Here is a 27,863-nt window from a genome sequence, read left to right as displayed (position 1 = left end):
AGCGGTCCCACAAGCTCCTCGAGATCCAGCAGTCGGCTCCGCGCCTTTCAAGGTCCCGGTTGAGGAGGAGGTCGAGGGACCGGTCGCGGAGCCACAGCCATCACCGCTCATCGGGTTCGAAGTCCTCGCATTCAGGTAAGTCGAGGTACAGTAAGAAGAAGTCGAAGCGGCGACATCGCTCTTCTGACTCCCCTCGCGCTACTCGGCTGAGGGTTCGGGTGGCACCACCCAGGCAGCTCCGTCGGAGCCGCAGGAGTCGCATCCGGCCCCATACCCTCCGGTCCCTGGACCTAATGCGACTCCGGGCGAGATCCGGGACTTCCTCATGGCCATGAGGAGTCTTGCTCCGCCGTCGAAGCCTACCGGACCCTCTGGCACAGCAGTGCCAGTTTGATCAGGACTGGGCAGAAGAGCTGGGGGATGCCAGTGGTCTCGACACCTCCCCTGACACTGGCTTCATCTCTCCTCCCTCCGTGGCTATGGAGGAGGGTGCTACCTATTCTGTGGTGCTGCGCAGGGCTGCTGAAGCCCTCCATCTGGAGCTCCCTGCAGTGGCCATGAGGATTAACCTCCTCACTGAAGTGCTTCGACCGCCAGCAAACCCTTCGATGCCTCTACTGCAGTTCAATGAAGCACTGGCTGACGTTCTGATGGGCACCTGGTCCAAGCCCTCCACAGTCACTCCTGTGGACCGGAACGTGGCCCGGCGCCACTACCCTGCACCGGGCGACCCCAGCTATTTGTCGGTGCACCCCACCCCTGATCCAGGCCTCTACATCCCAGACTGCCTTCCCGTCCGCTCCTCCGGATCGGGATTTCAAAAGGTTGGAACAGTTTTGGAAGAAGCTGTTTTCCTCCATTAGTTTGGGGTTGCGGTCTATCAACACTGCGTGCCTTTTGGACCGTTACACCCACTCCTTGTGGGGTACACCGCAGTACCACCGCATGTCGGGGGATCACTTGCAACTTCTGTAGGAGGAAGTTACGGCCCTCTTGGCCAAGGGGGCTATCGAGCGCGGTCCTGGCACAGAAGTAGGTCGGGGTTGTTATTCCCACTACTTTCTAGTTCCCAAGAAGGGCAAAGGGGGCCTACGCCCTATCTTGGACCTCTGGAACGTCAATGCTTTCCTCCGGAAGGAGAGGTTCAAGATGTTAACTTTGGCTCAGGTTTTAGCTGCCCTAGACCCTGGAGACTGGATGGTAGCGTTGGACTTGCAGGACGCATATTTCCACATCCCTGTCCTGCCGGCCCACCAGCATTACCTGCGGTTCACGGTAGGCCACGAGCACTTTCAGTTTACCGTGCTCCCCTCACCGGTGCCCCTCGGGTGTTCACGAAAGTGATGGCGGTGGTCGCAGCTCATCTGCGCAGATTAGGGGTTCCAGTCTTCCCCCATCTCAACGACTGGTTGTTGAAGGCAGGCTCGCCCCAGGCAGTCGTCTCCCACCTCCAGACTACGGCCGACCTCCTGCATTTGCTGGGGTTCTCCATCAACGTGCTGAAGTCGCATCTGAGTCCCTCCTAGAAGCTCCTTTTCATCGGAGCGGTTCTGGACTCAGCGCAGTTTCGGGTCTATCCTCCAGGACAGCGGGTTCTGGATATTCAGGCTCTGATCCAGATCTTTCAACCTTTATCCCGGGTTTCGGTCAGGTTGGTGCTGTGGCTGCTGGGTCTGATGGCCTCCTGCATCCTGCTGGTACATCATGCCAGGTGGCGGATGCGGGCTCTGCAGTGGGACCTGAAGTTCCAGTGGGCTCAACATCGGGGCAACCTGTCCGACCACGTCCTGATCTCGGAGGGCAGTGGTGGCTCACGGACTGCAATTGTGTCAGTGGCAGATCCCTCTCCCTACCCAAACCAGAGCACGTAGTGGTGACGGATACGTCCCTCCTGGGATGGGGGGGCCACATGGGAGAGGCGGAGATCAGAGGCCTCTGGTCTCCGGCGGAGTCTCTGCTCCATATCAACCTATTGGAGCTGCGGGCGATCCGGCTTGCACTGAAGGCATTCCTTCCCTCTGTTCGAGGAGGTGTAGTGCAGGTGTTCACGGACAACTCCACCGCCATGTGGTATTGCAACAAACAAGGCGGGGTGGGGTCGTGGACACTTTGTCAGGAGGCTCTGCGCCTCTGGACATGGCTGGAACATCAGGGCATCAACCTGGTGGTTCAACACCTGGCGGGCTCTCTGAACGCCAGGGCAGACGAACTCAGCCGCCGCTGCATGATGGATCACGAATGGCGTCTGAACTCGGACGTGGCGCAAGGCCTCTTTCGGCAGTGGGGAGAGCCTTGGTTAGATCTATTTGCCACCGAAGAGAACGCGCAATGTCATCATTTCTGCGCTTTGGAATTTCCAAGGCGGCATTCGCTCGGAGACGCTTTTCGTCGCGAGTGGAGTTGCTGTTTATTGTACGCCTTTCCGCCTATACCACTGCTGCCCAGAGTGCTGAAGAAGATCAGGCGCGACTGGGCTCAAGTCATCCTTGTGGCTCCGGATTGGGCACGAAGATACTGGTATCCCAAGCTACTCAGTCTATCAATCGATCCCCCGATTCGACTACCTCTTCAGGAGGACCTTCTGTTGCAGCAGCAGGGGACTGTCCTCCACCCGAACCTGTCCAGCCTCCACCTCCATGCGTGGAAATTAAGCGGCGACAGTTGATGCCATTTGACTTGTCTCCTGAAGTCTGTGATGTCATTCTGGCAGCCAGGCGTCCCTCCACTAAAACGGTATATGCCTGCAGGTGGAACAAATGTGTGGCATGGTGCACAGCAAAGGCTGTGGATCCCCTTTCCGCCCCTCTTTCAGAAGTTCTCCTCTTTCTTCTTTCCCTGGCCCAGCAGGGCTCTGCTCTGGGCACCCTCAAGGGATATCTTTCAGCTGTTTCTGCTTTCTTACGGCTTCCTGATCAGCCTTCTCTTTCCAAGTCCCCTGTTGTTGCTCGATCCTTTAAAGGCATTACTCATATGTTTCCTCCTGTCCCTTTCGTAATACCTCAGTGGGACTTGAACCTGTTGTTAACCTATCTGATGTGCGCTCCTTTTGAACCACTTCATAATTGTCCTCTTAGTCTTCTGACTTTTAAGACTGCTTTCCTGGTTGCCATCACCTCTGCCAGACGGGTGAGTGAGCTCCAGGCTCTTTCTTCTAAGCCTCCTTTCCTCTCTGTCCATCCGGACAAGGTTGTTCTCAGGACTCGTCCTTCCTTTCTCCCTAAGGTGGTAACTGCCTTTCACATCGGCCAGTCTGTTACATTGCCCACCTTCTTTCCGCCTCCCTCGAAAGAGGAAGAGAGGCTCCACCGTCTGGACCCAAAACGAGCGCTGTCCTTCTATCTGAACCGCACCAAACAGTTCCGGGTGGACGACCAACTCTTTGTTAGCTACGTGGTCGCTAAGAAGGGGCGGGCAGTGCACAAGCGAACCTTCTCTCGGTGGGTCGTTTTGTGCGTTAAGGCCGGTTATTCCTTGGCTAAGAAGGAATCTCCTGTGGGGCTGAGGGCCCATTCCACTCGGGCCACAGCGGCTACTACTGCCCTGTGACGGGGAGTCCCTCTGCAGGACATTTGTCAGGCAGCAACGTGGGCCTCGCTGCACACGTTTGCCAAGCATTACTGCCTGGACAGCCAAGTCCGGAGAGACGGCTTCTTTGGCCGTTCCGTTCTCCAGGACTTCCTGGTGGGATCTTAGTTTGCAGACCCACCACCGGGGTTGGTATTGCTGGGGTATCTATTCTAAGGTAAGGAATCTAACTAACGTGTTTCTTTCAGATGAACAAGTTACTTACCTTCGGTAACGATATATCTGTATGAAACATTAGTTAGTTAGATTCCTTACCGCCCCACCCATCCGCCCCACTCTGCGAACTGACATCTAGTGTTAAGGTCATCCCTTTCAGGGCCCTAGATTCTTGGCACCAGTGTCGGTTTCTTGCATGGCTCTGCGTTCCTGGCGCGGAAAGCTGTGTACAAGAACAGACGTCAGCGCGCGAGGGCGGTGTCTACTCCGAAGACGCCTAGCGACGCACAAGGGTATTGCTGACGAAAAATCTTTCCGGATCTAGCCTGGGGATATTCTAAGGTAAGGAATCTATCTAACTAATGTTTCTTACAGATATATCGTTACCGAAGGTAAGTAACTTGTTCAACAATTCGTACAGACATAATTCACATAAAAGTTACATTGATAATTTCACACAATAGGTTAAAAAATATATTAAACTTACAAAGCTTTCATGCAATGGGTTTAAAAAACGTATTAAACTTACAGAAGCCTGTATCTCATTAAAACGATTAAGTGCACATGTGTTTCCTTAGGCTCAAAACCTTTTTCAGGAAGAGTGTTATCCTGAAAACACTACGCTCATTATCTAGGTATTGTAGAGCCAAGAAGGCAGGACGGCATTAGCGTAGCCCGCACTGATTCAAAATAGGTACCAAGAGCGAACTCCTGGGAGCAGAATAAAGCCTACAGAAAAAAGTAACGTGTATCGTGGATTGTGGGGAAATATTATCACAGGGGCATAGTTGGAGGTCTTGAGACCAGTCATTCATTGTGGGAAAAGTAACTAGTCTATAAAAGACCCCCAGCCTAAAACTAGTTAGTTAAAATCAATCATAGGCACTAGGTACAAAAGTTAAGTAGGGTTGAATATTAAAAGTAGTTAAGACCATCTGATTACGCAGGACTGTGGGTTTTAAAATCTCGGATGACATTCTAATGGTATCCAGGAGCAAGATACCCTCTTGTCTTAATTCCTTCCTTGTTATTGCCCTATTGGTAGTAGGATTAGTAAAATAATCTAAATGACCAAGATCTTTAAAAAAATTATGAACATATTTTAGCCATGGAATCCTCATTGCACCTTCCAATTTCAGAATATCTGAAAGCATATCTCTGTTCAATTTGGCCTCTTCTTTAGTCCAGAGCCTGTGCCACAACAGCACAGGCTCGAACCTAATTAGATTAGAGATAAAGGGTATTCCTAACTCTGCGTGACAGATGCATGCGGAGGTACTATTCGGAACCAATAGGATATATCTTAGGAAGGAATTCTCTACTCTCTGGATTGGAAGCGGATCAGCAAACCCCCACACCCCGCTCTCATACACTGCTGCTGAGACACACTTGACCTTGTAGATTTTAATAAGCTCCTCTGGGGGTTTTTGCCTAGTTTTTTCGCAAGGGCAGTAAGAGCAATTTTTTTTTGCTGCTGTTGCTTGTACCCAGGTGTCGTTATGGGCGAGAAGAATGCCCAAATATAAAAATTTCTTTGTAACCCCGATCTTTTGTCCTGCCACATACATATCTGTGTTTCTTTATGCCGATACCACAGCGCATAATAAAAGTTTTGGAAGAGTTTACCCTTAAACCTAGGTCTTTCATAAAAAGGGAAAAACTGTCCGAACGCGCTGTAGGCCTACTTGTGTACGAGACATCAACATCGCGTTGTCTGCATACAAAATGGGTGGGATAGAGCGACCGGCTACTAGGGGGAAGTCTTGGTTGTCTTTAAGAAGAGTCTCCCCCAACCCGTTTATATACAGGTTAAAAAGGAACGGGACCAGGATACAGCCCTGCCTAACTCCGCTCCTGATCGGAAAAGCAGCCGAATGTGCGCCCTTCAGACCACGGCGGACACAAGCCTTGGCATCGCTATAAAAACATTTAAGAAAATAAATAATATTTACATCAACCCCCATGCCTTCTGACTAATATTGACCATAGTTTAATGTGGCACACACAGTCAAATGTGGCGGTGAGATCCACCAATTCTGAGAAAAGATTCCCTTTTTTTAGCTCCAGTGTACTTCCCCACCAGGACGGAGAGATTTATGCCCTGCTTTATAGTCCCCACACCAGTCCTGAAGTCATATTGTAGGTCAGAGAGGACAGAATTCTCATCTGCCCAGTCATGAAGGCGTTCCAATACAATTCTGCCCACTACCTTTATTATAGCGTCCAACAGGTCGATTGGTCTGTAACATCCTGGATCTTGTCGGTCCCCCTTCTTAAAAATGGGCACGATAGTGGACTCTACCCAGGTGGGTAGAAAATCGGTACTACAACTGGCGTTAAGCACCTGTACCAGTAGGGGCCCCCTCAGAGAGATGTTTGATTTGAACTTACCTACTGGTACCCCATCCGGTCCAGGCGCCTTACCGCCTTGACTTGCATTTCGTCGCTCGCTCCACTTCTTCTAGGGTGAACATTAATTCCTTATGGTTTGGGGTATAATTTAAGCCCTGAGCCCCACAGGCTTGAATATCCACCGTGTCGCCCTTATATACTTGAGCAAAATGCCCAATCCACTGTTCCTCAGTTATCGCTATTTCGATTGACGGGCCGACCTCTCTAGTTAAAAATGGTGCCCTAATTACCTTCCAGAATGCCACACTATCTCTAGCTACTGAGGCCGCATGTAATGCCTCCCATACCTCTTTCTTCAATGTGTTTTTTCTGTCCCTTATTGCTTGTTTATATGCCCCTCTAGCCAACCTTATTTCCAGCGTATTTCTTGGAATTTTATGGAGCTCTTTTTTTAAGCTTGGGTACACCTAGAGTCAATCCTCCCGTTCTGAGATCTGTTACTCTTTTTGCGCCTAATGAGAGACTCTCTTATCACGGTGGTTATTGCCATGAAGGAAGCTAAAATTTTATCAGGGGGCGATGTTTCAGTCTGGCATATCTCTGTGAGATTTGCATTTATCCACCACTGATTTGGTCAGGGCAATCTGGTCTACCATGGCCCAGCAAAGGAAATACCCATTGGTACTGCCAATGGATATATTTACTAGCAGCCGATCATTATTGGCGTTAGTTCTAGAGGTTTTACTAGAGGGAAACGTAATAGCAAGACAGAGGGGAAAGTGGTGGCTAAGCGAGTTCTCTGAGACATGGAAAGAATGTAAACTTTGTGCGTGATTACTTGATACTAGGACATAATCAATGGTGAAGCAAAGGCCCCTACCATTGAATGTCCATGGCATTGGAGCTGGAGTTGGGTAGAATTCATTAGCGAATCCCAGATCGAAACTAAGAATACGTTCATTTAGCTGCTCCTCCAGAGCAGTATGCCTAAAATGGGATGAACATGCTCCTTCTTCTCTTAAAGCTCCGCACAGGTTATCCCCAGCATTCTCACATAATGTACAGTTGAAATCCTCTGCCAATATAAGTATTGTGTCTTTTCTGTTGCTTTTACCCACAGATCTCAATACTTGTGACGTGTTTTTTACAACAATACCCACTTTCCCAGGGGAAAAATTATTATAAAAATTAACCAGAACTATGAAGGATGATTTATCGAGATCCAATCTAACTAGGTGGTAGTAATCATCACTGGCAAGCATCGTTATATCCTTTATGTTCATACTGCTTGATATGTACGTGCATAAGCCTCCCTTAGCCCTGCCACTCTGAACATTAACTGCTGGAGTGCGGTAGGTCCTGTACCCATTCAGGTGAATCGCTTCCTTAGACCATGTCTCCTGAAAGCACAGGACCTCAAATTGTAGAATGAATTCCCACCACAATTGGGTTTTTAACTTGGAACGAATCCCAGCAATATTCCATGAGACGATATTGCAAGGAGGAGGTTTAACATCCACAGGGCGATTGTAAGGGTGAGTTACTGTCCCTGGTAGGTCCTCATTTGCATGTGTAGATGGAGAGGAAACAATTAAAGTACCCTGTAAATTAATCTGAGCCACTTTCTTTGAGCCCAAAGATCCTTGTACCTCAACTCTACTGTTATCGGCCGAATATACATTTGAGTCACTGGTTGGGAGAGAGACATTTAGAATACCATGGGGGTCATCCTGAATCTCCATATTCAAGAACAAAGGCCCTCGAGCCAGTCCTCTATCGTTTCTGACATAATATTCAGATACAGTACCATCATTACTCGTTAGTTTCAACCGGGGATAACCCCTGAAATCAGGTCTACAGATTTCGTGATTATGTAGTACACGTTTCCTGGAGTCCAGTCAATGTCTTCCAGTGAATTCAGGGGATCAAAACGATTATATACTGGAACAGGCTGCCTGAGTCTTAAAAGGTTGACTCCCTCAGACTAAAAAGCCTGTTGTGTTGGAAAATTCGATGGTCGATAAAAGTATCCCAATGGTACTATGTGTATGTCGTTAGGATTAGAAGGTCCACTGTTACCCCTCTCTAGGATTGTGTGCACCAATAAAGGTGATTTGAAGGTTAGTACAACACAATTTCCACTGAATGATTTGGCTGAGGGACCGACCCACCCAAATCTTCATACCATTTTAAAATCTGAAAAAACGGGTTCTTTTAGGCCAATCCTTCTATTTAGAAAATGAAGGGACTTATTCCTTAAGGTCGACCAATGTTCAAAGGCATCATTGGTTAAAGGAGGGACATTTGCCAGAACTACCGTATACGGGGTCACTTCTGGGGGCAGATTTAAGTAATATGGTGGGCTATGGAACTTATCTTTTTGTTCTTGTAAATTTCTGCCTGTCTTTGTTACTTTATTTCTGCCATTCACCCCAACAGTCTGTGCTCCCCTTTCTGGGCCAACGGGGTTGCTGGGGACTATCGTAGTAGATCTGTCCCTAGTAAGATGTTGGCCAGCGTGGATAGGTGGATTCTCTATGTTGGCTGTAATCATATTGGGATTATTACTCCTATGACATGTTTGATCAGTAGCATTGGGACTAATGAATGATCCAACACCCGTGCCTGTCCCCCTGTTCGGCTCGATGCATTCGTTTGAGTCGGTGCTATCTGCCAATATTGCTGGATGTATGTCACCAACTAACTCCTCTATTTTTGCAAGTCTGGCTTCTATAGTAATTACCTTTAACATGATGGGTTCCAGGAGGGTTGACATCATTGTCTCAAGTCTACCCCAGAAGTTCCCATCTAATACGTGGTCAATAGGTTTATCAATCTCACTCTGTTTAGCAGTATTCGAGGGACCCTTATTGGGTTCACCCGTGCCAATGGCAGGTTTCACCTTGTTCCCATTTGCCCTCTGCGCAGGTTTGCTCTGTTTTAATGTATTTTTGCCTTTCCTTTTTCTCGGGGCGTATTCGGTGGGTTAATCTAACCTGCAAATGGCCTTTTGCTCTCTAGTGGTGACTTTAGACCTGACAGGGCTGGATCCGGGATCAGAGTGAGAGGAAGAAGCAAAATCTGATATTTGTTCTATTATGGCTTGTGGCGAGATGCTGGGCAATGAAGGGGATGGCTCGTTGTTAATTGCCGCGGCAGATTCCGTGAGTGCCGGTGTAATAGAGAGTCTACTCTGAGAGGGTTGAGGTGTTAGGGATAGCCTGCGTTCAGTAAGTTTTATTTCGTTTATCAGGCATGACAGCCCTCTGGAGGAAAGCATCTAGGGTCCCTACAATGTTTGGCCCTTTGTTATATTTTAGCTTACTCATATTGAGCAATAGCTAGCCACAGTTATATAGTTAGCAAAACAATACAACAATGTACCATGTTTCTTCTGTAATGTATCCTCTGTGCTTTCAGTAAGTTGTAATGTACCGTATGTGTGAGCCCCCAGGGCTCTTTGTTGATTTGTATTTGTTTTTTCTCTCAATAAAGGTCTTTCAAAAATAAAAAAAAAAATAAAAAACAATGTACCATGTTAGTCCCATAAACAGTAAGGAAATCTTAGGGGAGTGGCCCAGCCCAGCCTCTTACTGTCTCTGATGGGCTCAGACGGGCCTGCCCTTGTCCCGCCCGCACGTGTCCCGCGACGCAGTAGGTGCTGGCACTGTTTAAGTGTGTGGTTGGTGTCCCGCTCCTCCATCCTGGGAGAGCGAAAGATCCTGGAGCCGGTTGTCTCCCCAACAGCAGGGCAACAGGTGATGGCAAACAGCTCACGCGATATTTACATCTTCCCACTATTATAAACAAGGTTTATAAATTCGGCAGGTTTTTGACACTGTTCTTTGTCTATATATATAACCAATAATACAATATTCACCTCTCATGCCCACCTCAAATAAAAATCTTCCAAAATCATCAGCATAATTACATTTGTGGACTGGACTTGTATGGCAAGTTGAAAGAAGATATGTGTTTATGATAGTTGACTCCTTGTTTAGCACTTGTCTGCTCCCCTCAACAATGCCTCTCTAGTTTTATAACTTATTCTTGTCTTGTATAACATGCTGTATATTTACGGTAACGTTGTAATTTGTACCTGACACTTTTAGTAACCATGCTTAATCTGGACAACACAGATCGTTCGGTTATATGACCAGTCATTAAAACTACATTTCTAGGGAAAACAAACAAGAAGCCTGTTGCAAACCAGGCCCTAAAAACTTGGGCTGGCATGCAAGGCTGATACATGGGCATCAATTTGCATGTTCACTAAGCGCTGCTGCCTGGATATCCAGGTTCAGCCGAAAGGGCCCTTAGCCCTGTCTGTCCTGCAGTATTTCCTGGTCTGAATCATTCCACAGAAACACTACCAGAGGAAGGTACTGTGTTGGTATCTATTTGCAAGGTGAGGATCTGCGGTTAGAAGGATCCATCAGAACAAAAAGTGACATCCCTTCATTAACACTCTTTCTGGTGAATACTCTCCTACTCGTCTCCCCAAGGAGCCCTTTCCAGTATCCTGGCATATGTTCCATTGGTTCCTAGAGGCTTTCCAGGTATAAGACTATTAAGTAATGTGATTAAAATAGTCCATGAATTTGGAATAACCCTCCTCTGCTCATGTGAACAGTCCGATGGATTCTAATCGCTAGTACCCTTCCCTTGGGTCTTAGATGATGTGCATTATTCTGCTGTCATTGGCCTCTTTCACTTGGATCCACCTGGGCCACATAAACAAAGTGGCCAAGGACATTGCATTGGATGTGACTGCAGGTATGTATGTCTGGGTCGGCTCTAAAGCCTTTTGTTGTACATACTTGCATACAATCTTGGATCTCCCCTATTCCCTTTTGATGGCATGGCCCTTTTTGACCCTGCTGTTAATATTGTGACCAGTTTCTACAAAACAGCTGTGGGGGTAGAAGTACTGATAAGACAAGCTTTTGGTTGTTGCGCTGTTGCCAGAGGCCTTGTTTGTTTGGTTCTTCCAACAACTGGATTATATCCTGAAAAGGCTAAACAGGATACCTCTGCTGCAGGCAATTCCATTCTCAAATGCAACTGTTTCTGTCTGATATTGTAATCTGAAGGCAAGAGTTTAGTTTAGGAGGCTGACTGTTTCTGTCATTGACTATGGTCCAAGACTTTCTGTCTCATGGTTTGGATTCCTTTTCAGAAAGGTTTTATTCCTGTTAACATCTTCCAAAGGCCACAGTTTCTTCTGGTCTTGAATGCTGTTCGTTTGCACTTTTCAGTCTCCTACAATGCTTTAAAGTATTCTCATAAGTTTGGAGGAAGGTAGACTGGACTGTGGTGTATGTTGGGTAAGTAGTCTCTAGCGATGTTCCTCAGAAGAGTTACCTACGTACCTATCCCCTTCCTTTTTGTGTGAAGGACCAAGGGACTTCACTTGACTGGGTTCAGATTCTGTGGCTATGAAAGAGGTCTGTCATTGTAGTACATCTTCTATCTGCTGAGAAAACATTGTCTTCATACTGCTTGTCTACCAGTCTTGGGCATCCCATGAGTCTTGAAAAATTGACTTTGCACTAATTCTACAGCTCTCGGTACAGTGAGTAAGTTCTACTGTTTTGACAAAAAATGCCAGCAATGTCACAGAATAGTAAAGAATATTTCTCTGTACAATATCCAGATTATTAAACAAAGATTTACTTTGCCTTGCAGTTCTTTCAGCTTGCTGTGAAAGATGAGCTGGACCGTCAGAAAAACCTTTACGTTCAGCCATATGCATGTTACGAACTTGGTTGCCTTCTACTAAAAAAGCCAGAGGTAAGAGTTCACATGCCCTTTTCATCTCTGTGCTAATGGAGGCCTTGGTTAAACCATGTGATTCTGTGGATTATGTGCGTACAAGTGGCAACACTATTTCGTTATTGTGACAAAATGTAAGCTGCAGCACTTTGTGACTCCTTAAATCAAAGACCACTTTGGAATGTAAATTTCAATTTTCTCTTAAATGAGACCCAGCTTGATCAATGAACGCCATTGAGAATAGGAACTATCTGAGAGTTGAAAGACTAGCTGAGAACTTTGCTTTTATTTCTCCCTTCTTATAGTGAATTCAAGATTGGGTAAAAAAGAGTACACTGGTGTTAAATGAAGGAATAAGGGTTTTTCCTCTGATATTGACGCTCTTGTGTGCCTTCCGTTTCCGTGGCTTCAAATGCTCTGTAAAGAACTTGCCAGCAGGTTGAGACAGAGGCAGGCATTAGCACATTCCAGCCAGCAGTGTGTGGTATGCCATCTAGTAGTCCTACCACGGAAGGGCTCAATCAATGCAAGGAAGCCCTTGATCAGTGCAAGCGTGCTTTATAGACTAGACTACACCTGAACCTTTTAAATGGGTTACGAAATAGTAACTTTAAGAAACATCTGTTGGTCCAGAAGCCATGAACCAGGCCTTCAGGGGTCGCTTAGTAATGTATGGTTGCATGGAGTTGAAAATAACAACCAGGGATTGTGCTCAGGAATAAGGTTCTGAAGATCTTCAGACTTGATAACCAATAGCCGTGCCTGAATTCATAGTGGTAGTCGCCGTAATAGAAGGAATGTAGTTTTGGAGTCTTTGCACTTGAGAATGAAGGTTCTCAAATGCCAGATGTAGATGGCACCCTGGGATAGATGTTGGTTTCATAAGCTGTGGCTTAGTGGAAAGACGTTCTTTAATCCAAAGGCCTCCACTGGTTCTAGGTATCTGCTTATTTCATCAGTGATATGATCGACCCTCGGGAAGGCTGGGTACTGAGAGACCTGAGGATTATTAGTGTTCCCAAAGTCACTACTGACTTTTCAGTTATTTACCAGAAAGTCACTCTCATTAATTGCAGTGAGGTAGTAATCCAACTATTTACATTAGTTTGGGTCTGGCCTAGGCATGGCTTTAGCTGTTTCACCAGTCTCATTAAACAAAAATAATAAATAATAAAAACATTGTTTAAAAAACGATAAAGAAGGTCAATAATGTATAAATAGATATAGGACCTTTAAATAAAATCTCTTTTGTGCTGTGTATGACAGTATTTACCCAGCTTACATCCTCCTCAAAAGAAGTTCACATCGTTTGAACTTGTGGGATAATACTGTATTTTGCCAATACTTTTTTATTTATTTTTTTAAATCATTTTTTGACTTAACTACATTTTCAGGTTACAGTAATTCAAAACCAATTGTACCTTTTCCTTATTCTGATGAGAACTGTCTTTTCCAATGATTTGTATCACAACTAAACATGATTTTTATAGCTGTTTTTGTTAAACACTAGCCTGACAGGAAGCACCCTTACTGTTCTATGAAAGTTATATACATTAGTTATATTTTTTAATTTAACAATTAATGCATGCAATGCTGCAGCATTTTTTGTCACATGTGCTTGCAGTTAAAAAAACACAATCACAGCAGTTTGCCAAGGCCAGACTTATTGGTTTTGCTTGTTTTACTATCCTCTTTGTGCTTGCCATATACTAGTTGTCCTACTCTAGACACCAGCATTGTGGTTTTCTCACCAAAACTAGTCTGTCCACTCCTACAAATATGGAAAACAAAGATTCTTCAGATTCTATCTTTTCTGATTTGAAGGACATGGGTGAACTGCCAGATGAAGGGAGTAATCAAGAGAAGGATGATTATATTATACCAAAGGAAGGTGACAAATGGCCCGTCCAGCCAGATTCACCTCCTGATGACATAACTTGTTTCCATGCGTTAATGGAGAGAGCAGCTAAATGATTTAATCTCCTTATGACCTCAGTAGAACAACAATGCTTCCTATATGATTCCAATAAGCAACCCCAGAAATCTATTTGGTCATTACCTATACTGGATTTTACCTGGTCAGTAGGCCTAAAATTGATGAATACGCCAGCTAAAATGTCAGCAGTGGTACCTTGTTCGGAGAAAAAATACAGGGCACCAGACACAGCCCTGAACTACTTTATGGCACATTTCAAAGTAGACTTTGTTTATATGTCCATGGCATATTGCAGATCTAAGAACCACGTCACTCCTTCATCAACACGTCCTGATAGGAATGGCAGAGGCATTGATAATTTGGGTCATAGAATGGTTCCATGGTGGCAACATCAATCAGTTCCAAAATAACCTTGATGATTGTAAGCTGTTATTATCGCCAACTGTGACATGACATCTCATCCATGACTGACCACATACCCGATTATAGGAGAGAGATAATTAAAGATACACTCAAAAGAAGTGCATCGTCAGCAGCCATCATTGATGCTACAGTTGATGTTTCAAAAGCATGCTTTCTGCAGCTGGCAGGAGCAGCTGTATTGAGAAGGTAGGGATGGCTGCGATCTACTTCCTTCTGTCCAGAAGTCCAGCTTAAGATACTGGGTATGCTGTTTGTTGGAATAACGTTGTTTGGGAAACATGTTGATGAAACTTTGCAAAATATTAGAACTTATGGGGATATGGCATAATGCCTGAGGGCCCTCCAATATTATCGCCCTGGTTTTTCAACTTTTCGTGCCTCATGAAGTTCTCCGGCCTACAGAGGAGAATTCAACCAAGGCAGAGGTCAAGACTGCCCGTATTACCATCCATGGTAAGTAGATGACCAAGTTTATATACCTAGTGGTAATCACAGACCAAGGTTTAGCAGGTCTGGACGAAAAAAGGAGCTCCTCACAAACACACTCCCAAGACAACCAGAAACTAGCTTGATATTTCAAAGCTGCCCCCGTAATATCTTCATGTCGAGGATAAGTTCGAGAATTTCCCTGTTTGCCCCTCGCAAGGGAGTCCATAAGTTTGAGCATTCTGGTATTCCTACAGAAACCACTGGACTGCATGCCCAGAAAAGCACATCACTTTCATTTGAGGGAACTGCAACAGGAAATTCTCCTCCTCCTTCTGAAAGTAGCGATAAAGATGGGCCCAAAAGCCCAGAAAAATCAAGGTTTTATTCCAGATTCTTTCTGATCAGGAAAAAGATAGGCCAATGAAAACCTATCATAGAGCACAGGGGTCTGTACTAGTTATTGAAGAAGCAAAACCTTTGCATGAAGTCCTCTAGATGATCCAGGAAAATTATTATCTGCCACATGCCAGTACACTGGAATCACAGAACATACCTCTGCTTTGCAGTGGCAGGGTAGCACAACCAATTCAAGGCGCCACCATTCAGCCTTGAGCCTCCTCCTCAGATTTTTAGCAAGTGCCTAGCGCCAGTTGCTACCTTCCTCAGACGACAGGGGCACCAAGTGTACCCCTACTTAGACTACTGTTTAGTCAAGACTCCTTCAAGGGAAGAGGCATAAGTTTCTATGACACTAGGACTAACACTAAATACAAACAAGTCTTCCACAAAATCAGGAACAAAGCTTAAGTTATTTGGAGCGATACTGAAAACACATCTGGGAAAAGCTTTCTCTTCGCCAGAAAGACTAATAAAGCTTTTGTTCATGGCAAGGGTTTTCTCTGCTGAACAGTCGGTCACAATCAGACAGTACAAATCTTTGCTGGGCTTGATGTCATCATGCTTTGGTCTTATAACCTATTGGAAGGTCCAGGTGAGACCCATTCAGCAAGAACTTGACAGCCAATGGAACTAAGTTCACAGTACTTAGACGATAAAGTCCGAGTTACAAGACACCTGAAACAAGCACTAGTATGGTGAGAGTTCCCCACAAATCTCAGTGCAGGGCATCCTTCCCACCTTTCGTCGCACAGATTGGTGCTCATGACAGGTGCCTTCATAGAGAGCATTGGGGCTCACATTCAAGAATGAGCCACCTGAAGCCCATAGTAAGATGCAGAAAAGCAGGTTCATGTCAATGTCCATGAGCTCAGGCGTGTAAGACTTGATCTGCAGCCTTTCCTTTTATGGTTGCAGACCAAGCAGTCCTCATCAGAACACACAACACTTTATCTATGTTTTACAATACCAAATTGAGGAAACAAGGTCCCAGCCTCTGTGATAAGAGGTGCAGGCATTAAGGGACAGGGACAACTCCCACTACGTGGACATCAGTTTGGAGCGCCGGCCTGGATGTCAAAATGGTCAGGTGAAGGCACTCAGTCCAGAACTATCAGATTGTTACGAATGAAAGCTCCAGCAAGATCAAGTGTGCTTTCTATTCCACAAAGAGTGTTGCCCCACACTCGACGTGTTTGCCTCCCAGAGCAACCAGACATATCAAGTGTTATGCCAGCAGTGTTTCCCAACTAGGGTCCTGGGGCAATGGCTTTTTGATCAAATGGCCCAATGTCTTGGCGTACAATTTTCCACTGTTTCCCCTGATCCCCAGAGTCCTAAAGGAAGCAAAGGCGGAACATTGTACCTGAACTTTCATAGCCCCATTATGGCCGCGCCAGCACTGGTTCACAGAGCTCTTGAATCTATCAATAGGTTTGTCAATACCATTGAAGATGTACCTCAATCTCCTGTCCAAACACAGCAGAGAATTTCTGCACCATGGCTTCCAGTCATTGAGCCTGACAGCATGGCACCTGTCGACCTAGAGTTTGGTTATCTAAATCTCACAGCAGAATGTAGAAACATCCTGGCGCAAGCTGAGCTCCAATCAGAAGAACATATAGCGCCAAATGGAAGCATATCTATGTCTGGTACAGAAAAAAGAATTCCACACAGTGACGATAACAGCTCACCAAATGCTTCCATATCTGCTGAGCTTAGCCAAGAGTGGACTTAAATACTCGTCAATACAAGACCATCTGGCATCAATCTCACAATTTTAAATAATGGAGGATAAATCAACCACTGTTTTCTCACAGAGAATAATAAAGCAATTAATGAAGAGACATTTCAGAACATTTTCCCCGGTATGACTCCCTCCAGGACTCAGGGGGCTTAATACTGTCATGAGCCATCTCATGCTGCTGCAATACGAGATTATCTGCAGAGCGCATTTAAAGTTAATTTCAGGGAAGATAGTATCTCTCTTGGTACTTACATCGGCACATAGAGTAGAGGAAAAGCATGCATTTACAGAGAAAGAAAATGTTCTCTTCTTTCTTAAAGATAAAGTCATCTTGAACCAATGGAACGTTTATACATAAGGTTCCTACTGATTGTCACCTGAATGAGCCTATCATTCTGCGGTCATTTCCCCAAATCCCACAACATCAGAAGAAAAGTTGATGTGCACTCAATTGATGTGCACTGAAGTTATACGTCGACAAGACAAAAGACATTTGATCTTCTGAGAAATAGTTTCTATCCTTTGGCCACCCAAGCATATGCCAACCTCTTTCCAGACAGGAAAGAGCACATTGGCTATCAGTCTACATCACCTCCTGCCACAACCTGGTGATGTGTCCACTCCAGGGAAGAGGGAGGGTTATCTTAATAGGAACATGGCTAATACTGCAGCACTCTGTGCTAGTGTGCCTTTGCAAGACATTCCCCATGCAGCTATCTGGAGAAGCAGGGCCATGTTCACAAAGCACTACTGCCGTGATGATTCCGAAGCTGGTTCAGCAGTGGGACAGGCAGTACTTGTTAATCTGTTCAGTGAAGGAAGAGCCTGCTTCCTTATATTTATTAAGAGTGTTATGTGCTGCTTACTATTCTGATTCAAGCATGTGACTAAATGAAAGATCAATGATGTAAAAGAAATTTGTCACTTACCTGTAACTCCAGTTCCAAGCGTTGGTATCTTTCATACATTCACATGTGACCATCCCTGATCAGAGGCTCATTTATGAATATTTACTGCTAACACTTTGTGCTATGAAATCTGAGCTATGGTGGCCTGTAGTTGGAATAAGAGATATAGGTCTTCCACCTCATTGGCTGATGTTCACGTTGCTTCCACTGAGATAGATATGCTACTAAACAAACTGTTGTAGAGGCCTTCGGCTCTGTTGACTGCGATTTTTAAATGATTCAAGCATTTCAATATATAAAAGATACCCACTCTGGAGAACTGGAGTTACAGGTAACACGGTAACACATTTCCTGCTCACTGTAATATAGGCACATATGTTCAGAGAAGGAGTCCAATGGTGTCAACACACATTATGCAGTCCTCCGGCCAGGGAGCTAAGCCAAGCAGGCTTCTATTGTTAGTCCAATATAATATCAAACTGGTTTCCCATAGTGTCCAACTTTTTTATGGGGAATCAGGGTAATGCTGGTGGAGAACAGAACATAAAGACACTTGTCCATATAATATTACACACTCACATAAGCACACACACAGAAAAAACACTCCACACACTCTACTGTAGACCATGTCATATATAAACAAAATTATAAAGGAACCAAGTCAGGGCTTTAAGGTTCCCATGGTTCTTACTAACATTGCTTATCAAAAGGTGACTGCGAAGGCCATATTGTGAAGCTTATGATGTGTGAGCAAGTGTCTGCTTCATTGGTATATAGAACCATGCAGTCTTGAAATCTGGAGACAGGCTAGAGGGGGTCCATGTTATGTTTTTTTGCAGTAAATGAACTGCCAGGGCGAATAAGTCCCTAAGCTTCCACTTCTGGTTTTGATTAGGCAAGAGTGGACACCTATGCTAGTGAAGCTTAGCCCATTTAGTGATAATGGCACTAGTAGTATATCAATACACCTAAACTGAAAATGGAAAACTTGTTACAATGCACATACAGGACAGCTGATACATGTAAACTTGCTACCACTCTCCACAAATATTCTGAAGCTATTGATATAATAGTTAACTTACACTGTGATTAAATTTGTAGCACTACACACCCACACACTTTTCAGGATAGGATCACGTATATATGTGGTGTTTGTATAGCATGACACTAGTCAAAAGTCAGCTGAGCTCTGTATAGGGTCAAAGGCAAGCATACAGTCAGTGAGTGTTATGAGAGGTAACTCGGTCCAAGGAGAGGAAGGGTTAATGTGCCCTGTTGTGGTGATCTTTAAGGAGGTGCATCTTCAACTCTTTCCTAAACTGACACAACATTGGGGCACTCCTGATGGACAAAGGGGTGTTGCTACAGATGAGACAGGCCTGCAGCCTTATTTCTTCTTTTTTACACATGTTAGTCTACAATCTGATGGTATCTGTGCTTCAGGAGTGCAGAGAGCGACTTGAGATAGTGAGCTTGTCTACAAATTAAGTGGGGTTGCTGGTAGTGACGAATTTGTAAATGATGCATCTGGTTGAAGATGGTGCAGGTAGCAAGGTGAGCTAATGGATTTTTATGAGGATGGTGGTCATGTGATCATATCTTTTCAGGCCCTGGGTAAGACATGCTGTTTCATATAGGAAGCCCTTAAGGGGTCAGTGTGAAGTCTGGGATTCCGTGTAGTTAGGAGTTACCACCAACCAGATGCGAGTACGAAGGCTTGAGCAGCAGTTCCGAGGTTGTTTTCTGGAACATACGGTTCACTTTTTTAGAAGTGAGAGCTGGTTCCAAGCCTATCTTGTTTTTTTGGCAATGTGTTTTTGGAGGTTCACGTCACTGAGCCAGATTTGAACTATTGTCAAGAATTCTGTATTGGATGAATTGAGCTTCAGGTAGTTGTTGGGCATCTGAGTCAGATGAGGTGCAGGCAGCATTTGAGGCGTATCAATGTCTGGGGCAGAGGAGACTTTGAAGCAGAGCTGTATATTGTCAGCATATTGGTGAATCTTGCTGCTGTTATCTGTGAATAGAGCCCCATGGGCTCCATTTAGAGGTTGAAGATGTAGGGGACAGGATGGAAGCAGGTGGCACTCAGGAGGTGTTTGGGATCTTTTGGGACCTGGAGGTGCCCATGTGGCCAAACTGATGTCGGTTGGAAAGATAGGAGGAGAACGAGTGGAAAACATTGCAAGTGAATCCCATTAGAGACTCTAGGATGTGGATGAGGGTGGGATGGCACCTGTGTCAAAGGCAGATGAGAGGTATTGCAATATCATGAGGCAGAGATCATATTTATCTCCGGTCAGGAAGGCTAAATCTGAATTGTGTAAGGTTCCAGTTCTGTGTTGTGCGTGATCTGAAGCCAGATTGGTAGTTGTTCAGGAGATGGTTAACATAGACATGATTTTCGGGTTAAGCATAAACTGCTTTTTCGATGTTCTTGCCAAAGAAGTGAGTGATGGGCAGATAATTGGTGAGGTCATCAGGGTCTAGTGTATATTTCTTTAGGAAGTGGAGTTACTAAACCTTCACAATGTGTAAATATTGAATCCTATTTCCTTTGAGTGCACTGTATACTTGGTTAGCTGGCTTTGTCTTAGCTGACATTACTTTAACTTGCAGAGACCTGGGCCATGCCTACAATTTACTAACACAAATCTTGATGCTAGGTCTGAAGGTTTACTATAGCAGTGGAGACATAAAGCAAAAGCCTCTGTAAACCACACGTTAAATGAAAAGAATAGCTTACAATTAATATGAAACCTTGCAGCGTATTATTAGACTACCTCGGCACTGAAGAACATGTTCTTTGTTCTATTGGAAAGGTCAGTGGTTGGGAGTTTAGGTTTGGATTTGGAATTACTAACCATGACGAACACTGATCAGAACGTTACTTTCTAGCTGCCACTTGCTAGTTAGTGGCTTCAATTAATATAAGGAAATACACTAATATTCACTTTCATAGAGGGAGTTTCAAATAGGAATAACCTGTTTACACACAACAAGATCCTGCATACACAAAAAGGATCATGTGTTCTCCGCAGACCTTATGTTTATTAACTTTTTAACCATGCTTGTTTTCATGTGGTCTATCAGAAGAGTTGCGGGCATGTTTGTACTTGCCACCATGTTAATTATTATTGTTTATTGGTAAGCATGATGCTTTAATAAATAGAACATAATTAATCAGTTCCTATAATTTTTTCCCCAGACTGTCGGGAGAGGAAAGATTTTGCTTTTCCAGGCAAAGGTGAGGTTTTAAAAGCTCTCTTTTTAACAGACTAAAACATTGCCAAGCTGTTATTTTTGCTAGTGGTTAAGTCACCACGAGTCGGTTTCCTCGTTCAATATTGTATATTTATTTTCCAATTTTCACTTTCCATGCATCATGACTTAAGAAGCCTCTAGTAAATTATCATATTAAATTCAGAAAGGAGACGTGCAAGAGCAACTGTTTACTGCTATTTATACATCACAATTCACTTGATACATCTTCGGAAGCTAGGAAAATGTATATCAATAGCAGCATTCTTACGTAAATAATAAGCTTGAACAAATAAGTACATTTAATTGAGGTTATATTCTTTATCCTACAGCCGAAGAGTCAAGCCAAAATAATGAACTACTACTGCCTTCTCTAGGTAACTCTCTTGAGTACTGTAGGTGCCACCCTGCCCACTACCAATCACGAGTGAGCCATCCCAGCACCAAGCATTACTCCTTGCCTTTCTCACTTCACCAGCCTTCACAGCCTGAATTGTCATGGCTGGGTCCCCTCTAGAACCTCTTTCCGTTTTCAGTCACCCAGTCAACTTCAAGACAGCAGTCAAGGTATTCTTCTTCCTTCCCTTTAGAGGTCCTCTTCACCCACAACTCGTGTGCCCATGTTTGACCTCCTTTTTCTCTGTTTACTCCTCACCTTAACCTCTCCTCTGCCTCTGACCTCCCTCCCCAAAGATCAGAACCCTTAATCCTATCCATCGTCTATACATGGGCAAAAAATACATCTTGAAACAAATGTACTCTTTACACATTTTGGTTGCTTCTTAAAATTGTCCAATTAATCTTCAAACCTTGATGCCTTAAGTCTCATATCCCTTCCCAGAGGCCTTTGCTGAGAATTACCTGGCACAGCAAAATAAAGTGAATTAACAGACATGTTCTCACGTCAGATTGAAAAGTCACACAACTGAAGTCCCACCGCATGCTTCACTCTTCTGCCAATCACCCAATACCCTAACCTTCTTAAATAACCTCGTGTCCATCACGGCTTTAAAAAATAGATACTTTGGCTTTACCGGGACAGTGATCTAAGTATGTTCTCACAAATAAATGTTGTCACAAAGCAGTCTTTTGCACAGTCTTGTATATATCTAACCAAAATGATATGGGCAGACCACACTCGCCTGCATACCCTCAGCAGTCAGAAAACTAAGAGAGTTTCTATTTTGATTAGAAAACCTCAGAAATTCCAAACTGCATCTGTGTGCTGAGATAAGGAGGGGAAAATCCTAATACTGGAGGGCGAATTAAATGGAGGGCCCATTACACTAGCTGGTATTTACAACCCAAATGAAAACAAAGATCTTTTTTAAAAGATCTTCCTTATTTTGGCTAACAACATAAAATGTCAGTTGATAATGAGAGATGATTTTAATGTTGCACGAAACACGGCTCAGCTCAGAACCGCTCAGGACTGCGAATAAAATACTACCTCCTCCCTCTTCACTAGTACACAATATCCAAGTTATAGACCTGATATATGTCTGGAAACATCAGCATCATGACAAAAGTGATTACACTTTGTATTCCAATGTTCACAGATGATCCTTAAAATTTATTTTTCCTTATACAAAGGCCTTATTTAATAGCAACTTGTTCTATTGAGCACATATATTATCAGAACTTTACAATTAATAATCTCATATGATTTGACTGATACCGAAGAATGAAATACATAAAGCTTTAAATTACTGTCCTAAGGAAAATGATGAGCAGACAACTTCACTGTCAATAAGAAGGAACACTGCAAAGGCAGTATTACGGGAGGAAAGGTCCTACACACCACTTATTTCTTTAAGAAAAATTAAACAAAAAACTGACTTGGAACAACAAATAGTCTGCTTGAAAGTGGAACACAATGCACTTTCTCACTCAAAATATATACAGAATTTCCTACAAGTTTTATTAGTGAAGATTTCCTGTAAAATGCTCTGAACAAAACTATAGTAAAAAAGCAAAGAGGTTGACAAGCTCCTGTCCTACAAACAAACATCTATGCAGAGTCTGGAAAAAGTGTTCCTCACTAAATCTTCTTGAGAATGATTTCCTATCCACAAAATTTCCTTAAAATCATATTTTTGTTTTCAGCCACTTGTTGATGCTCAAAGGTAACTTAAGGTTTTGCAGCATTAGACTTAGTAATGAATCTTGTTTGTGTTGATCCGTTGATTGTGTTGAGGAACATGTCATGCAAAAAGCTATCTGAAAATGTTATTGCATGGTGGAAAACAGGTGTTTTGTTCTTATGACAAGTCATTAAAACTGTATCAGGGATGCTCTTTGGTATAGTTTCACTGACTGTGCCCAGTAGGAGATTGTTCTAGCATGCTGGTCAAACTAAGGACATTTTCAAAAAGTGCCTTTACTTCAAACATATGTATCTTGTTTGAGTGGTCAGAAAGTTGTATCCCCCAGTTCCTGTCCCCATTCCTAAACTGCAGCTCAATAGCATTCACTACTGTCATGCCACTCCAAGTAAGCGCCCTCCTTTTACTGATTTTTATTTTCAGGCTGATTTTGTCCAGTCAGGTTGCAGCTTAAGAGCTGCTGACGCTAAAGCCATTTTAGGCATGTGTGTCCTTAGTGCCATACTGACCGTTTGGGTCAGAACCACATGCCCAGTTGTCACTACAAGGAAAAAGCTCATTTGAAACCAATTCCAACTGTTACCGTGCTCACTCTTCTTACTGGTTGAAAGCAGGGCAGATGCAGATTTGAGGCCTCAGGTGCTGTCTTTGATGGTCAGGAAATGAAAGTAACTACATAGATAAACAGAAAGTTCCTTCCTCTTGCTGGATTTGCGGAAAACTACTGTGAACTTGATTATCATTCATAGCCAATTGTAGGAGAGAGATTTGAAATAGATTGTTGCTCTCAAGTGAGCTTTATCCTTACCCCTTGCTTCCTGTTTAGATATCCCCTTCCCTTTCCTGGAATACCTTCCTTTTAGCCACGTTTGTAACCACTTGGATATGATGACTTCTGAAAAAAGAAAGTTTGGCCCTCGCATCTTTCATGCAGTTTTTTCCATCTGATCTGAATTGTATTATTCTTACTGCATGAATTAGTCTTTTAGCTTTTACTTACAGCTTTTTGGGAAGAATTTTTAATCTTCTTAAAATATTTGTACATTCAAAAACATCCATTATGTTTATTGATAAACAATGAAGATAATGGAGGAAGCATTAAGTTTGTGCAAGTTATTTTTACTAATCTAATGCATTGCCATTAGCATGTCCATCTTCCTAACCTTGCCATGAGTAATAAGGTTATGTTGCACTGCTAGACACTTAACAGGCTTCCCCCTGTGGATTCAGATGATCAAGATAAATTGGGATTAAACAAGCAAATATTTGTACATTTATTAGTACATGTTTCGGATGCACACATTTTGCCTATCCAATTGATGGATTTACAACCACAATGAAGATGTTTGTATTCATGATAATGACTGGATAATGAAGATTGCTAATGGTTGATGAGTGTTTAATTCCTTCTGTTCATTGAAGCAAGGTAAGACACCTTACCCATTTGATTTGGTTGCAAAATGAAACTGCAGTGCCCTTCAGATTTAGTTTAATTGGTAGAAAAGATCGATATGCTAAAATTAGACATCCATTTTCTATATTGTGTACATATTATCTTAAAAAGGTCTAGTTGTATGTATTATGCCTTATGAATGTGACTACAGCTGATTCATTTAATTTCTTTTCTTTTTTTCCGTTAAAAATTTCAGGAAGAATTTAGTGGCTATGACTTTGAGAACCGGTTACATGTCCGCATTCATGCAGCTCTAGCCTCCCTGATGGAAGTAGTCCCTCAGTGACCCACAAGAAGACTAGACATTGGCCTCCCACAAATGCTTCTGCACTTTACAATGAAAAGGAGAACAAACATCAACAAAAGAAAAGAGTGTTTGAATCGGGCGTGGGACAAAGACTCAACTCTTATTGTAACAATCTGTGCCAGAGACACATTCAAAACTTTCAGAACAGAACAGAAGTACTTAAGGACTCTTGCTCCACATTTTTAGTTTTGAAAACAGCAACAAAACAACAATTGTAATACCAGTACGCAAGTAAAAAGTAGGGTTTAAGTGACCTTGTGTATTGACTTAAGTTCAATTTATTTTTTTAAGGCCAAGCTGAAAATTAGCTGTCTGGGCAGTTGAGAATTTTAGCCAACAATAAGCACGCATCTAGCTATATGTTTACATCATTCAACATTTATGCCAGTGGTGGTGTTCCTCTACATTTGAAAGGAGTACAGCAATATCAGACTTGTCCTTCAAGGTGTAATCGTTTTTATTTATTAGCAGAATGCTATTCTACAATGAGGTACACAACAAAAATGACCAAATTAAACATTAATAGTTTGCTGCAGGTAGCAGAAATGTAGTTGTAATACTCTATAATGCATTCAGATCCATTGGAATACCTAAAAGGAAAGGCGTTTATATAGTTGGATTCAGGGATTTTTCCTATACATATTATTGTGTGGAAACTATCTGATCGGGTCCCAATTATTTATAGTTTACATGTGGCAGGACTATATTTATTTTAGTATCATATGGGTTATTTGTTTGTTTTTTATGAGAGTATGGTGTTTGTTTTTGCTTTCAGTGTTAGAAAGTGGCAGAGTTCCTGCTCAGAGCAGGGGTGTTTCAAAACTTATTTCCACTCAGGTTATTAATCTTGTGAGAAAAGGCAGCACAACTTAAAATGCTTATTTTCAAAACCACTCATTAAAGATGTTTTAAACAACTAAGTCACAAAAACATGCATAATTTAAACTTGTGTTAATACCTCACTTTGAATGAGACTTTCGTTAGGACTGTAAGACTCTAAAAAAAAGTCTAACCAAATTTGTGATTTATTAACGTGCCATTAATCAGTAGTAATGGGTGTATTTATCTTCACATGCATTGATTTGTTTGTTGCAGAGTATTGTGTTAAGTATAGACTTCTAATTACGCTGACCTGACATTTAGAAATGTGTCATATTGTTGGGTGATGTTTAGGCCAAATGGGAGTAAATCCAATAAGGTTGTTCATTTTCTAGAATGTGCAAAGCAAATTAGCCCCCGATATCCTAACCCAGCAATATTATTCCATCTTGCTTTGTATTGATTGATTGAACTGATCTGCTTTGGCAAAGCTTCTGAGATACTGAGTAGTTTAATCTGGCTGTCTATCTTGATAGTTGTGCATGGAAGACCTGCAGTTTGATCCTAGAGGCCTCCCCCACTGTCCACATGGTTTACATTGACTTTTTTTTATCATTAGCAGTTTTTGAATTTCCTAGCTTGTAAAAAACCTTCATGGTCATTTTTGGACCTTTACTATCCTCACATTATAAAAGCAGTGAGAACAATATGGAACAAAAAATAAGCAGAAATATTATTCACACCTGTTACTCACAGTAATGTGATGAACTGCATAAGAAATACATTGTGGACAAGGCAGCAGGAATGGTTCCATTGGCTAAACCTTTGTTTTTAGTAAACAAACAATATTATTTAAACATTTGAAATCACAATGCATATTTTTCCCACCTGTCTGGTTTTAGATTCAATCTCTGTTGGGTACATGTCTTTCTAATGATTTTAACAAGTGTATACAGGGATGTATGAAGCATTTGTTATCCCATAATGAAGGCACATTATATACAAATGTGATCATCTTGCTGAGAACATACCTAGATAGAAATCAGTTACATTCGGACAACCAATTTGATTGTTTGTTCATCACATTAATTAATTCCAGTCAGATTGGATCTATGAATAATTGATTTGGGCCAGTCGTAAGACATATTGCTGGTTGTTTGTGATTAATGTTGGGATAGGCCTTATATGGTATAGTTGTTTTTATTATAACATTTGCCATTTTCCTTTTTGCGTTTTACAGTCCACATCGCTGGCTTTGAGCTTCCATTGATTGATGAACTCTGACCCAAACTATTTTTTTAGGCTGATGCATGTTTCACTATCCTATGAAAAAGCAGAGGAACAAACAGTCTGAAAACCATCACATCATACCTGCCTCTGAATAGCACACTGCATTTGAGTGAGCTCTTCCATATGTCACAAACAGCCAGGTCTCATGTGACCTTCTTCATGTATCTTAATTCTGTCTGCATCTTTTAATTACAGTTGTTCTGGAGGGGATGGTGCCTATATCAAACATCATACTCTCAAAGCAGGTTTAGTTTGGAGGTTTTCTGTTGTATGCAACAATGATATTAGATGTCCAAATGAGACAACTCTGGTTGGGTGAGTCAGTGAGGGTGGTTTTACATTAGACCATGCCGGTGACGGGAATAATTTGAACAGTAGTTTGTAAAGTTATCTGACTAAAAAAAAACCTACTCGGAGGCGTGGTTTAATAGCAATAATACAGTGCAGCATACTACGTAACATGTAGGACTTTTCTTTTTACTGGGTCAAGTATATTTTATTTTTGGTTAATTATGACAAAGTTTTATTGTAAAATTATTTTAGAGGTAGAATTTCTAGATGTTGCCCAAAAAGGCTAAATTTTAAATATTTATTGTGATGTATAGTACTTGTCAAAAACAACTTGCACTTTTATATTTCTGCTGAAAAATAAAAGGAAACAAAGACTGGTTTTATTTGTTCTCCACTTGCCTTGTTAATGCCTGTACAGTGCATCCATTACAGCTGGTACGGAAGATAAGCATTCTCTTGTTTTGATCTAACTTTTTGGGCAGGACATAAACAAATACCAAAAAGAATAACCTGTAAGTAACATTTATTACCTGCTATTTTTAGCTGTTAACTTTTTTTAGAGAGTTTAAATGTTTTATGAAGATATCCCAAATAGATTCAGATGAAAATCTTTGAAATTGTTGCCTAGCC

At 42.8% G+C, this 27,863-nt stretch overlaps 1 protein-coding gene across 2 annotated transcripts in view; it reads left to right on the top strand.

The window, feature by feature from the left end:
• TTC39C (tetratricopeptide repeat domain 39C) overlaps positions 1-27,614 on the top strand; it is a 466,104-nt gene extending 438,490 nt beyond the window's left edge. For both annotated transcript variants that reach the window (XM_085605752.1, XM_085605751.1), the window contains 3 exons: positions 11,782-11,886; positions 20,916-20,954; positions 24,723-27,614. In XM_085605752.1, the coding sequence (XP_085461878.1) occupies positions 11,782-11,886; positions 20,916-20,954; positions 24,723-24,812 (234 nt within the window). In that variant the 3' untranslated portion in view covers positions 24,813-27,614. The remainder of the gene's footprint in view (positions 1-11,781; positions 11,887-20,915; positions 20,955-24,722) is intronic.
• The last annotated feature ends 249 nt before the right edge of the window (positions 27,615-27,863 follow it).

Source organism: Triturus cristatus, chromosome 5_1 (genome assembly GCF_964204655.1).
Source record: "Triturus cristatus chromosome 5_1, aTriCri1.1, whole genome shotgun sequence".
NCBI lineage: Eukaryota > Metazoa > Chordata > Amphibia > Caudata > Salamandridae > Triturus > Triturus cristatus.
This window is presented reverse-complemented; position numbering and strand designations above follow the sequence as displayed.